Source organism: Herpailurus yagouaroundi, unplaced genomic scaffold, assembly GCF_014898765.1.
Source record: "Herpailurus yagouaroundi ecotype Mexico unplaced genomic scaffold, PumYag 202, whole genome shotgun sequence".
Classification (NCBI taxonomy): Eukaryota; Metazoa; Chordata; class Mammalia; order Carnivora; family Felidae; genus Herpailurus; species Herpailurus yagouaroundi.
In genome coordinates, this window is record NW_024412433.1 from 14543607 (window position 1) to 14557642 (window position 14036).

At 41.0% G+C, this 14036-nt stretch overlaps 1 protein-coding gene across 1 annotated transcript; it reads right to left on the reverse strand.

Annotated features, from left to right (window-relative positions):
* Window positions 1-735: 735 nt before the first annotated feature.
* Window positions 736-13604, reverse strand: MRPL44 (mitochondrial ribosomal protein L44). The gene is made up of 4 exons (XM_040450871.1): window positions 13340-13604; window positions 10880-11348; window positions 4760-4938; window positions 736-1568 (listed from the first exon to the last, which is right to left on the reverse strand). Exons 1-4 carry the CDS (start codon window positions 13516-13518, stop codon window positions 1379-1381), a joined length of 1017 nt encoding a protein of 338 aa, XP_040306805.1. The 5' UTR covers window positions 13519-13604; the 3' UTR covers window positions 736-1378.
* Window positions 13605-14036: the final 432 nt, after the last annotated feature.

Here is a 14036-nt window from a genome sequence, read left to right on the forward strand (position 1 = left end):
TCTGAGACTTTCCTCTCTAAAAACAGTCTCTACTTTTCCTGTGACAGCTGTAAGCCCTCTTACATATGACAAAAGTCCCACTGTCCTGACCGGTCTCGGGAAAGAGGTTCCAAAGGCCCTTTATCTTCCTTAATAGAAAGATTTTATGGCAAGTCTTTTGCCATCGAGAAAGCAAGGCGGGTCAACCAGCGGTTCTACTGGAGCCGAGAAAATTCAGCCAGGGTTCTTGTTCTCACCACTTCTGCTCCAACGGGCATGATCTGACCCGGAATTATGGCCTGAGGATGTGCCACCGGGGTCTCCATCAGGACGCAAAGGACCCAGGCTGCATGAAGCTGGATTAAGTGGACTCCACGAAATGGGTCATCCATTGTGTCTATCTTAATGCTAGCTCTTTGAACATAAAATAAAAATATTTCAACTAAAAAAAAAAGATTTCACGGCAAAAGTGCCGTCAGTTTTAACATTTCTATTCTCAACTCCCCAGTCCCACTTTTCTTGTTAACCCCTGGGACTGACTACTGACAGACTGAAACCAAAAATTATCACTGCTGCCAAAAGTTAGAAGCAAACGAAGGGAATGTGTGGTTGGAGGGTCACTGAATCAAACACGAAGGACCGAAGAACCAGAAGGAGACACGCTGAGCTCTGCCCTCCACAAGCTGAATGTTACGGTAAAATACTTACAACACGCTTGGTGCACAGCAGCCAGGACTGTGATTCTGGGACACTAAGTTGATAAACACATACTTTATTTTTCCGTTGGCATTGATAAACGTATACTTTTTCAATTGGCGTATTTTAAACTGCTTTTGAAAAGTTAACCTTTTCTGCCATTTGTTTTATAGAAATTCAAGAACTATGAGATGAATTCGTTTAGTATACAAAATTTTAAACCTTGACAGAATCTAAGGATCATGTAAATACCCAACTGTGATCATTTGCACTTTACATTTCTAAAGGTTAAGAATGATTACTATGTTAGCTAAAATAATATTTGAGGGGCAAAGTTCCCCAACCTGGGTATATCGACGTAAACTACAATGAAGTCTTTAGAGAATGACTTTTTTATTGGCATTAAAGTTCGCATGAAACACATACCCAAATTATGATGAAGCTGGAAAGGAATAAAATACGCCTAACTATACATGTGAGATACAGTAATAAAATCAAAGACTTCAGAAAAAATTTACTGGAAGACATCTAAAAAGACTTTTGACAAAACAAAAATGAAAAAAAAAAAAGAATCACTGACATGATGAATATTTGTTTAATTTTAGGAACTCGTGATGAGGAATAAGACCTATTTCTTTACACTCTGAACAATGTCCAGCTGTGAGCATCTCTGACCTGTGTCTCACTGCCTGGCTCGCAGATCTCAGGCTGCCACATGCTTGGCCGGGTAGCCGGGTAGCTTCTCTGCTCTGAAATTCCCTCCGGGTGTGGAATAGTCCCAGGGCCGGCGGTTCTCCGTGAACCCGTAGAGCTTCCGGAGCGCCACGCGAGCAGCTTCTTCTTCCGCAGCCAGCACGGTCTCCCCAGGTCCCTCCGCAATCAGCTTTCTATCACTAGACAGAACACCGAGAGTAGTCTGAAATTATCCGCGCATCCTAAGACATGGGCCACAAGCCTGTTATGGTTTCTGAACCTTATTTTGGCAAGAATATCTGTCAGGAGTAACACAAGAGCTTTGTATGTAGTATCTTTTGAATAGTAGGGTTTTGTACGAATTCCTTATATACAGTAGTTAGAAAAGAAATATTTACATTTCCATACAAATATCAACAACTTAGTAGGTCCAATATTTTTTTTCAATTTTTTTAAATGTTTATTTTTGAGAGAGAGAGACAGAGAGAGACATAGCACGAACAGGGATGGGGCAGAGAGAGAGGAAGACACAGAATCTGAAGCAGGCTCTAGGCTCTGAGCTGTCAGCACAGAGCCTGACGCAGGGCTTGAACTCACGAGCCACGAGATCATGACCTGAACCAAAGTCAGACGCTTAACTGACTGAGCCACCCAGGTGCACCCAGTATTTTTCAAATCAAAAACCAAGGTGCATCTAGGTAAATATGGTTTTGTTCTGTTGTTGTTAGTGATGAAAGAATATATAAAAATCTTCCTACAAAAACTCAAAACTATTAAAACTAAATTCATGGAGGGCGCCTGGTGCTGGTGGCTCAGTCATTAAGCATCTGACTTTGGCTCAGGTCATGATCTCATGGTTCGTGAGCTCGAGCCCTGCTTTGGGTGAACATGAGCCCGTTCTGGGTGAGTCCCACTTTTCCCTCTCCCTCTCTCTCTTCTCCTCCTGGGAGTCTCTCTCTCTGCCCCTTGTTGACTTGTGCCCTCTTTCTCAAAAACAAAAAAAAAGACTCTTCATGGAAAATTGACATTATTTTTAATTTATCTTGAACCTGTAATGTGAGGAAAATTTTTACGGAACTAAATTGTGCCTTTTTGGTTTCTCATCTAAACTTTAAAACAAATAAGATAGTAGTTCTATATATATACTTTTTAAAGTTTTATTTATTTTGAGAGTGTGCACACGTTGAGGGAGAGAGGGAGGGAAACAGAATCCCAACCACAGAGCTTGATCTCATGAACCATGATATCACGACCTGAGCCAAAATCAAAAGTCAGACGCTCAACTGACTGAGCTACCCCGGTTCTAGATTTTACAATAGAGCTTTAGATCTTTAAAACTTGCTAAGATCTAAAAAAAATTTATATATTATAATCCACTTTAATTTATTCCCAAAGGATACTGAAGTAGCACAGTGAACACTTAAGTCTATTGGTGTTCTATTAAAACCAAATTACAACAAAAATAGGTATTCTGCTTTACTGATATCTGTCTTACTATAACTAGCAATCTCTTCTCCAAAAGTGTAAAAAATGATCCAGCAAGGGAGGAAAGGATGTGCACTGAACAAGTGTGGTATGGATGTGCTACTTCTCAATTATCTTTAACTACTTCCTGGAAATTTCCTGACCCCAAACTGGACCTATCCAACTAAAAGAAGCACCTCTGAAAATTTCATGAACAGCAACTCCACTTAGTAGCTTTGATTCAATATAAATTGACCTGAAAGCTAAGGAAGACTCAAATCAAAGAAAGACAAGCAGAACTGTGCAGATAAAAGAAAAACAATGTGGAAGGAATTTGCTCAGAAACACTTGCTGTGGTAATAATATGGAATGAAACAAAGCTTAATCATATAGGTTACACTTTACCATAATTACACAGCACATATTTGTACAAAATAAAGGATAGAGAAAATCATCTCAGTGAATTTCAACTATACAATGTTTATTTATCATGTTTCTACCTCAATGATGGTGGCAATGTATCACTGTTCATTTTTTTAAAAACCATTATGCAAAATCTAGGTTTTGTCCAAGATAATAATAATAATTATTAATAATTCTACTACCTGATGACAATAATTTTAGTAACAGGGCAAACTCCTTTTTTTGTTTAAATATAAGAGATCATTCTTCAAACTTTCCATATATCATTAAAAATCCTTTAAGAACATCACCTGTCCTAGCTGTACTATGTTCCATCATGTGTATCTGTCATTTCCCTCTTGCTGGATACCAAAGTTTATACTCACTTTTTGCCTTAAAAACTATTAGCTCAACAACTGTTTACTGACTATGTCAGTTCCTAGGTCTTAGAAACTGTTGTAGGTATGGGGGATAAAGGGTAAACCACAAATGAACACCTTTGTTTACACATTTTGATGTCCAGAAGGAGACACACCCAAAAGTGAGAACACCAAATCAAAGAACGTGAAAAATTTAAAGACTGTTGGCGTCTTGTCAGAATTCCGAAATATTGCACCACTCTGTTCTTCTGCCAGGAGTATATGAACTGCAGATAAAGGACGTGTTTAAGACTTTTCAATCTGATAAGCAGAAGTATCTCATCATTGTGCTGTGCACTTCATGTTGAAACTTTTTACATTATCCATTTTCTCCTTTGTGATGCCTTCCATCACCTTTAACTTAGAAAATTCTTCGTCATATAAAGATTAGGAAAACATTTACCTAATTTAATCGAGGTCGCTTATTCAATCAGTGTGAGGCAAGTCAACTGTTTACTAACAAAACTAAGACCTGTTCGACGTGGGTTGATTTATATATTTTGATGGACAACTAAACCCTTCCTTTTCCAGTCCTAGGCTCAGCTGAAGCTGTTATAAGTGTGGATTATGGTTCAATCGGTAACACTTTTGAATCAGAACTTTTCTTTTTCTACAGAAATAGTTAGAATAAGATGAAGTTCTTACCTCCAAGTATACAACGTATACTTGGTTAGCAAAAGCTACTATTAGCAAACCCCAGATTACTTGGCTTCCCCTAAGAATAACCAGCAGGAAAAGAAGTAGTAAATAGATAATCGTGGGAATGAGATTTTAAAAATCTTCTAATGCAGGGGTGCCTGGGTGGCTCGGTCGGTTAAGCGTCCGACTTTGGCTCAGGTCATGATCTCACTGCTCGTGAGTTCGAGCCCCGCGTCGGGCTCTGTGCTGACAGCTCAGAGCCTGGAGCCTGCTTTGGATTCTGTGTCTCCCTCTCTCTCTGACCCTCCCCCGTTCATGCTCTCTCTGTCTCAAAAATAAATAAACGTTAAAAAAAAAAAATTTTTAGAAATCTTCCAATGCAATTAGAGATTATATTAAGGAATTGTGAAGTCAGTTTTTAAGGCTTCCAATCAATGTTATGAAGCTAAGATTAAAATTTTACTAACCAGTACAAGCCAACAAAAAACACAGGCAAAGCTGTGGTGCTTCCAGACTGCCTGGTAAGTCTAGATTCAGGAGCTGAAATATTCCTTTTCTTCAGTTCTTCTACCAGTAGCCCCATGGGATTTATTATCTTCCAAATCTCAAAGAGTTCTTTTCCAGTCATCTGAGTAATTAAGAAGTCCTGCGCATAAAAATATAATTTATACATTGAAATTAGTATGATGAAAATAAGGACCATAATTCAAAGTACTTTTAAGAGAATTTAAAAACTTACTGGGAATTGAAAAAGACAAAATGTACTATTCTTTTTCATTTCTGTGTAGTTTTTCACGTAAGTTTTACTACAAAAATCATAGTTGTCGCAGACGACATGATACTCTATGTAGAAAACCCAATAGATTCCACCAAAAAATTGCTAGAACTGATACATGAATTCCGTAGTCACAGGATACAAAATCAACATATAGAAGTGTTACATTTCTATACACCAATAATGAAACGGCAGAAGGATAAATCAAGGAATCAATCCCATTTAAGATTATACTGAAAACTGTCAGGTATCTAGGAATAAACCTAACCAAAGAGGTAAAAGATCTGTACTCTGAAAACCATAGAACACTTATGAAAGAAACTGAAGATGACACAAAAAAATGGAAAAACATTCCATGCTATGGGTTGGAAGAATAAGCATTGTTAAAACGTCTACACTACTCAAAGCAATGTACACATTTAATGCGATCCCTATCGAAATACCACCAGCATTTTTCACAGAGCTAGAACAAATAATCCTAAAATTTGTATGGAATCACAAAAAACCCCAGAAAACAAAGCAATTCTGAAAAAGAAAAAGCTGGAAGCATCACAATTCCGGACTTCAAGCTACATTACAAAGCTGTAGTCATCAAGACAATATGGTACTGACACAAAAAGAGACACACGTATCAATGGAATAGAAGAGAAAACCCAGAAATGGACCCACAACTACATGGTCAACTAATCTTCAACAAAGCAGGAAAGAAAATCCAATGGAAAAAAAGACAGTCTCTTTAACAAATGGTGTTGGGAAAACTGGACAGCAACATGCAGAAGAATGAAACTGGACCACTTTCTTACACTATACACAAAAGTTAAGTACAGGCAACAATCAAAATCCTAGAGAAGATCACAGACAGAAACCTCTTTGAATCTGGCCATAGAGACTTCTTACTAGATACATTTCTGGAGGTAAGGGAAACAAAAGTAAAAATGAACTACTGGAACCTCACAAGATAAAAAGCTTCTGGGGCGCCCGGGTGACTCAGTCGGTTAAGTGTCAGGCTTCAGCTCAGGTCATGCATGGTCTTGAGGTCCGTGAGCTCAAGCACCGCGTCGGGCTCTGTGCTGACAGCTCGGAGCCTGGAGCCTGCTTCAGATTCTGTGTCTCCCTCTGTCTCTAACCCTCCCCGACTCACTCGTGTACTCGTGCACACGTACGTGCACGCACGCTCTCTCAAAAATAAACATTAAAAAAAATTAAAACAAAAAAGATAAAAAGCTTCTGCACAGCTAAGGAAACAATCAACAAAACTAAAAGGCAACCTTCAGAATGAGAGAAAATATTTGCAAATGACCTATCTGATAAAGGGTTAGTATCCAAAATCTATAAAGAACTTACCAACAATACCCAAAACACAAATAATCCAGTTAAGAAATGGGCAGAAGACATGAGCATTTTTCCAAAGATATACACAGATGGCTAACAGTCACATGAAAAGATGCTCCATATCACTCATCATCAGGGAAATACAAATCGAAACCACAATGAGATACCACCTCACGCCTGTCAGAATGGCTCACATTGACAACTCAGGCAACAGGTGACGGTGAGGACGCGGAGAAAGAGGAACCCTCTTACACTGTTGGTGGGAATGCAAACTGGTACACCTGCTCTGGAAAACAGTGTGGAGCGTCCTCAAAAAATTAAAACTATTACTACCCTACGACCCAGTAATTGTACTACTAGGTATTTACCCAAAGAATACAAAACTGCTGATGTGAAGGGGGACACCCCGATGTTTACAGCAGCACTATCAACATCAGCCGAACTATGCAGAGAGCCCAAGTGTCCCTAGATTGATGAAGATGTGGTATATATCTGCAAAGCAGTATTACTCAGACGTCAAAAACAATAAAATCTTGCCATCTGCAACAACGTGGATGGAGCTAGAGTGTATTATGCTAAGGGAAATGAGTCAGAAAAAAACAAATACCACATGATTTCGCTCATATGTGGAATTTAAGAAACAAAAGACAAGACCGTATGGGGGACAAAGAAGCAAACCATAAAACACTCTTAACTACAGAGAACTAGCTGACAGTTGCTGGAGGGGAGGTGGGGGAGATGGGTTAAATGAGGGATGGGTAGTAAGGAAGGCACTTGTCAGGATGAACACTGGGTGTCATATGTAAGTAATAAGTCACTAAATTCTACTCCTGAAACTACTATTACACTATATGTTAAATAGAATTTAAATAAAAACTTGAAGAAAAAAATAAAAATAATAGTTGAAGGTGAAATCTTATCTTAGAAATATATCTTTATCAGTAAGAAAAAGATTTTTAAAGCAAATGAATTAATGAATAAATGGTAGAAACTTCCAGCAGAAATTCGTTTAAGAAACTACTATGGGAGGCAGCTGGTGGCTGTTAAGTGATGCTTCAGCTCAGGTTATCATCTCAGGATACTGAGATCAAGCCCTGGGCTCTGCACTGGTTGTGGAGCCTGCTTAAGATTCTCTCTCTCCTAGAGCACCCGGGTGGCTTAGTCAGTTAAGCGTCTGACTTCGGCTCAGGCCACGATCTCATAGTTTGTGGGTTCAAGCCCCGCGTCGGGCTCTGTGCTGACAGCCTGGAGCCTGCTTCAGATTCTGTGTCTCCCTCTCTCTCTCTGCCCCTCCCCTGCTCACTTTCTGTTTCTCAAAAATAAATAAATGTTAAAAAAAAAAACCTCTAGAGAGTAGTACTTCACTGTCTAAATTTATGATTTAAAAAAATCATTTAAATAATCTCACGTTGTATCTTTTGAACCTATTTAAGACCTGATATTTTCAATCTATGAGACTAAGAAAATTGAAAAATTATGAACAAAGAATTTTGCCAATAAAACAACTATCAATATTGACAGAAAATAAGGGAACATAAATTTTCATTAAAATATACTGCAAGTAACTCATGTTAACAAACACAGTATAGGGCACCTGGCTAGCTTAGTGGGTTGAGCATCCAAGTCTTGGTTTCGGGCTCAGGTCATGTCGATTCATGGGTTCAAGCCTCGCATAAGGCTCTGCACTGACAGTGCGAAGTCTGCTTGAGATTCTTTCTTTCCCTCTCTCTCTGCCCCTCCCCTGCTCAAGCTCTCTCTCAAAAAATAAACTTTAAAAAAAAAGATTAAAAAAACCCCAGTATATAATAAAAGATGAGTAAATGGGGATAGGAGGGGAGAAATTTAAAAAACACCTTAGTTCATAAAATAGTCAATTTCATTACAACACTTGCCCAAGCACCAGAACTCTATTTCAGCTTCATTTGTAAAAAATATTTATCACCTGAAACCAACATAACACTATACATTAATAACACTGGAATTAAAAAAAATTTTTTTTTAATTTGTAAGTCCTTATTGGGGATTTTGAATTTTTTAATGTATAGAGTTGCCTTACGAGACACATATGTTAATTACACCTATATATGAATCCCTGGGATTATCTGCAATATAAAATAACCCAACGGTAGGGTAAGGAAAAACAATCCGAATGCCTAAGATATTAGTAGGAATATAAAAAGAAGTCTAGATTTTTCTGGTGATTACCTATGCCTCCTATTTTTTCCCCGATAGGTTCCTAGTCTTATTAGTTTATTATTAGAAATTTCAGTGGAAGTGGAGGTTGAATATTCCAATCTCACCTCCCCAGAACAGGGAGACAGTATGAAGACATGCTTCTAAAATGCACCTATGATCATGGAAATCTATTAAAACTCCTCCAGGTTTCTCTAGAGCAGTCTTAACAAGACCATCCACTATGTACTCCTCAATATGCTTCCCCACACACACACACACAAGCTTGTCCTCAAGGTTTCTTCCTGGAATGTCCTTCCTAGGGGCAAGCATCACTTTCATGAACTTTCCCTAATGCTGTTATAACTGACTGTTGCCTCCCGAGTTCCCTCTGCACCTTTATAACACATCTTTGAGAGCAACGGCCACTCGAACCGCCTAATGAGCTGACTAGGACCCTGGAGGCAAGGATCATATTCCATGTTGCTCCGGCTCCAGTGCTCAGCAAAGTGTTTAGCACACAGTAAACAACAGATCCTAGGTGGACAAATGAATGGAATAAACACAGATATTTGACCTACTTATCTTTAACAGGATCTATAAATAGAACTGTCAACAGAGTCACTACAACACAGAAAACATGAATTTCCAAAATGGTCTCAGGACTACCTTGTGGAAGTATCAAAGCAAGGCGACCAAAATTTGTTTAGACAGCTCTAAGACTCCACAGAAGCTAAAGGGACAAAGAGAATGGAAATCAAGGGAGGACTCAGTGAGGATTTCTTTAGAAAGAGCTATTTTACTGGGAGAGGAGAGGGCAAAGGAGAGGATTTCCTTTTCACCTCAAGCCGCGAGGACTTCAAAGAGTCCAGTGGCCTCCAAATCTGAGACGAGACACATACAGTCACCTGGCTGCCAACACACATTCTCTGCTTACAGGCCAACAGGCTGGCAGAGGTTGCCGGTAGCAATAGCCTGCAACTCACGTCAAAGGTATAAATATCCTTGAGACCTAATGTGGAACGCACAGAAGGGATATCATTTGTAAGGGAATCCTATCCAGGAAACTGGAAGCTGATGTGGGAAAAAGAGTCAATACCCAGGTCAAGGAAGATGGCTGGAAGGTTCCAGCAGGGGACACAATGCCCCGCAGAGTCTGTTTTGAACATCAACCAGACTCAGAAAGCACCGGACCAGCTGACGGCCACCAGGTCAAGTAAAAATCTTCTGTTCTCCTTTTTCCGTCTCTGAGCTCCCACTCCAGAAGGGCCGTTAATATACCTGCTTCCCAAAGGCAGAGAGGTGGCCCACCTGTTACAGGCCCTAGTTGGGGAAGGAGGAAGACGGATATGAACAAAGCCTGAATGTTGGCCAATGCAGGTATTCTTCTGTATCAAAGTGATCAAAACGAAATGATATCCCAACAGTTAAGGGATGCTGATTTCAAGGACCCGACATTCAGATGTCTGAATCAAGACTGTTTCTTGACTTAAAGTAATTGTGTGGATTTGCCATTATGTAAAGGTGACCAAAAACTCGTGCATTCATCCAATGCAGGGGATAAAAATCCTCCCAGTTAAATTCTAAAAGAACAGGGGGAATCAAGGAATCCCAATTATGTAAGTATTTTCATTAGCTAAGCTACTGGCTAACAAGGAATTAGGTATACATCAACGAGACTCAGAAATCCAAGATTTTACTACTTGTAAAAGTAGAACAGCAGCCGGTGCCTCAGCACGAAGCTCCCTAACCACTCCAGGCCTTTGAATCGTTGGTGTCATTCATTGACTAAACACCTACTGAACATGTACCATGCAGGCACTGCCTGTGGACCTAATGATGGAAAGCTGAAGACAGGCTTGCAGTCCTGGGAACTCACAACCTAGCACTTGACATGCACCTCTGATGATGTCCTCAATAATGAGACACTACCATAAGCTTTAGGGCTTTCTCAGAATTTGGTAGGGAGAAAAATTCACATATAAGCTTCCAAGATCATATAACAAAGGAACGAATCACGAAACAGTTTTTTTCAGGGGCGCCTGGGTGGCTCAGTTGGTTAAGTTCCAAGCTTCTCAGGTCGTGATCTCACGGTTCGTGGGTTTGAGCCCCGAGTCAGGCTCTGTGCTGACAGCTCGGAGCCTGGAGCCTGCTTCGCGTTCTGTGTCCCCCTCTCGCCCCGCCCCTTCCCCCACTTGCACTCTCTCCCAAAAATAAACAAAAAAAAAAAGAATTTTTTTTTTTTAAACTTCTTTTTCTTCTGCCCACCTCATGTATGTCCCAGCCTCTGCAATCAAGCATTACCTACCCTGATGAAAAGAGCAGTCCTCTCAGGGCCACTGCTCTGCAGCAAGGCTCCAACTACCGCGAAGAAAGTCTGCTGTAAAACGGGCGGGGGAACTGGAAATTCTGCACTCAGTGTTAACTGCTCCACGGCCAAGTTTCTGGCCACATGACATACCACTTCCTCACCAGTGAGAAAGTCAACGAGACTCTTAATGCCTTCGGTGGGCAAGTCTGGGTATGCATCCTCGAGACATTGTGTGAGGCAAGTTTTTGAAAAAGATGTCCCTTGTTCAGAGAGTTCTTGATTATCTTTAAGATTCAGAAGAACAGCTTCTTTCACTATTCCAAGGTTTTGGCGCTTGGCCTCCTCACTTTTAATATAGCAGCTATTAACAAATGCAGTTTTGAGAAGATGTAAGGAAAAGGTCTCCTGTAACCGATGTCCAAATGCTTCTATTTCAGCATGGTAATCCCAGTTGGGCTTCTCTGAACTGAAAACATAGAAGAGAAGATAGTAAGAGATGGTAAAGAGAAAAATAAGATGTTGCAATGATGCAAGAACTTTTCATTGGGATGCAATTTGATTGATTATGTAAAAGAAATTAAAAAAGACTGAGTTTCATTTTTTTTTCGAAAATTTTTTAAATGTTTTTTTAATTTATTTTTGAGGCAGAGAGAGACAGAGCATGAGCAGGGGAGGGGCAGAGAGAGGGGGAGACACAGAACCCGAAGCGAGCTCCAGGCTCTAAGCTATCAGCACAGAGCCAGATGCAGGGCTCGAACTCACGGAGTGTGAGATCACGACCTGAGCTGAAGTCGGACGCTCAACCGACTGAGCCACCCAGGCGCCCCACAGACTGAGTTTCATTTTAACACAAGGCTTTGATTTTCTAAAAGTGAAAACTTAAGTCAGATGAGTCCTTGCGGTTCTTTGCTATATTCACTGGTGCACTCTCTCATTTTCCCTTTGAGTCAATGTTAAAGATGTTCTTCAACGTCAGAGACTGAGCCATTACCCTACCTTTTAGAGTCCTCATTTCTCCTATAACCACAGAATTATGCTTTATACCCAGGGATGAAATACACATTAGAGTTTCACAGGTTCAAGATATAAACAATAAGTACATTATATTCAGCTCTTATTTTATCAAGTTTTACAAACACCCATTTAAATTAGCAACTAAATAATCTACTATCATAGTAAGTAGGTTAAAAGTTCGTAATCATTCCCAGGAATGACTACAAGGTCTTTCTAAAGAGACACTGAAACCAAAATAAAACTCTTTTAAGTAAAAAAGGATAGGAGGGATGCCTGGGTGGCTCAGTTAGTTAAACGTCTGAAGCCTGCCTGGGATTCTCTCTCTCTCCCCTCCCTCTCTGCCTCTACCCTGCTTGCTCTCTCTCTCTCAAAATAAGTAAACTTAAAAAAATTGTTTTTAAAATAGGAGAAGCTAAAGATTTTGGCTATAAGTCATAAAATGTATATAACCTATATAATGCTTAGTTTCTTCCAACTATAAACGCTTAACATGACTAACCTCACAATAATCAAAGAAATGTGAATTAAGAAGAGGTAACTATTTTTTTTGCCTATTAGGAAAAGAACTTAATATTGTTTTGAAAGAATAGAAGAATATGAAGTTCTCTTCCTACTGATCTATGTTTAAATTGGTTCACCTTTCGGGGGCGGGGGGGCAATATTAAAGCCGCTATGAAATTTCATACTTAATTCCAAAGGAGTAGTAACTTCCAAACTAGTCACTGCTGTAATAGCAATAATATGGAACTCAAATACCTACAAATGGAAGTCAAAAGACTGAGGTGCACACTGCCACGACTGCATGTCAAAGACACCTTATCAGAGACAAGATCCGAGACCTCACGTGCAGCAGATCTCAGGTGGCGCTACCTGTGACTTTCCCTACCACACCACTGGACTTCTCTGCCAAGCTACTGCCAGACACTATTGCAAAAAGGCTAAAAAAAAAAAAAATAAAAAAAAAAAAAAAAAAAAAAAAAAAAAAAAAAAAAAACAAAAAAAAAAACACCAAAAAACCCCTAAAGCTCAACTGTTACTGTTTTCCTTTTATTCTGGCAAGTGGACTTGTGCATACACTTAAGTTCGCTCTTGCAACGCTGTGGAACGCTTTCATCCCTCTTATCCGTACCCAAGAATTCCCAGCCATTGCAACACAGGGTCTACAACCCCCGCACCCCCCCCCCCCAGGCCCGCATAAAGGTTACACTCGGGAGGCCTCATTTCTCACAACTCGCGGTTGATAGGATCGAAGGGAGAGTGCCGCGGCGCCCCAAGGCAGAAATCCATTCCCTGGGCCTCAGTCCACGCGTCCACGTTCCACCGGTGTCTCTACCGCACGTGTCCCAGGCTCAGGCCAGGCGCGCTTTAGCGAGGAGCCACCCTCCTCGCCGCCGCCGCCCGGTCCCCCACCGCCAACCCGACCCCTTCCGAGGCGGCTCCTACCGGCGCACGGGCGGCGGCGGGCACCGGAGCAGGCGCCAGCGCTCTAACTCCTTCTGGAAGCGGAAGGCGGCGCGGAATCCCTTCTTCACGCCCCGAACAGGCGGGACGAGAGTGGGGGCGGCCGGAGCCAGGAAGCAGCGAGGCCCCCGCAACAGCAGCCTCCCCAGGCCGGATGCCATTGCTGGGGGGAAAAAAAAAAACTCAACGGAGGGCGGAAGGAAAAAAGCCGGACCGGTGCCTCGGTAACACAGGCCCCCGGACTCGGACGTGGAGAGCGAAACCGGGGCGGGGCTAGTACGCAGGGGGCGGGGCGGCTGCCGTTGAGTGTTTACTGCGCCTGTGCGAGTTCTAGTTCCTGCCCTAGGGTTTACTCGCGGGTGATCCCGGATTGAGGGGCATTTGGCTCCAAAAATTCGTGGAAGCTGGTTCGCCCTGGCGGTTGCTTTCTTGGTCCTTCCTTTCTCACTAACGCAAAAACCTGGTTCACTGTCAGTTTGAAGAAGACACTTAAAGTCTCAGAAAAACCCATTCCTTGTCAATATATATTTAGTCCTAAGAGTTACAGACCATCAATCCAGCCACTATTTATGAACAAATATTTACCCAAAGCGTCTCCAAAAGCCTTCGTTTCAGGAGCCCTCCACTAAGGGATTTTGACTTAACCAAAATTCAAATTTCTAACAGTACGAACTTTTTA

Bases quoted from the DNA above. Each gene is read 5' to 3' on its own strand.
- MRPL44 (XM_040450871.1), bottom strand. From the start codon at position 13,518: ATGGCATCCGGCCTGGGGAGGCTGCTGTTGCGGGGGCCTCGCTGCTTC. The intron at 4,939-10,879 runs GTAGGTAATGCT...TTTTATGCGCAG, and splicing joins GGACTGCTCTTTTCATCAGG to GACTTCTTAATTACTCAGAT. The intron at 1,569-4,759 runs GTTAGTAAAATT...TGTTCTGTCTAG, and splicing joins TTTTTTGTTGGCTTGTACTG to TGATAGAAAGCTGATTGCGG.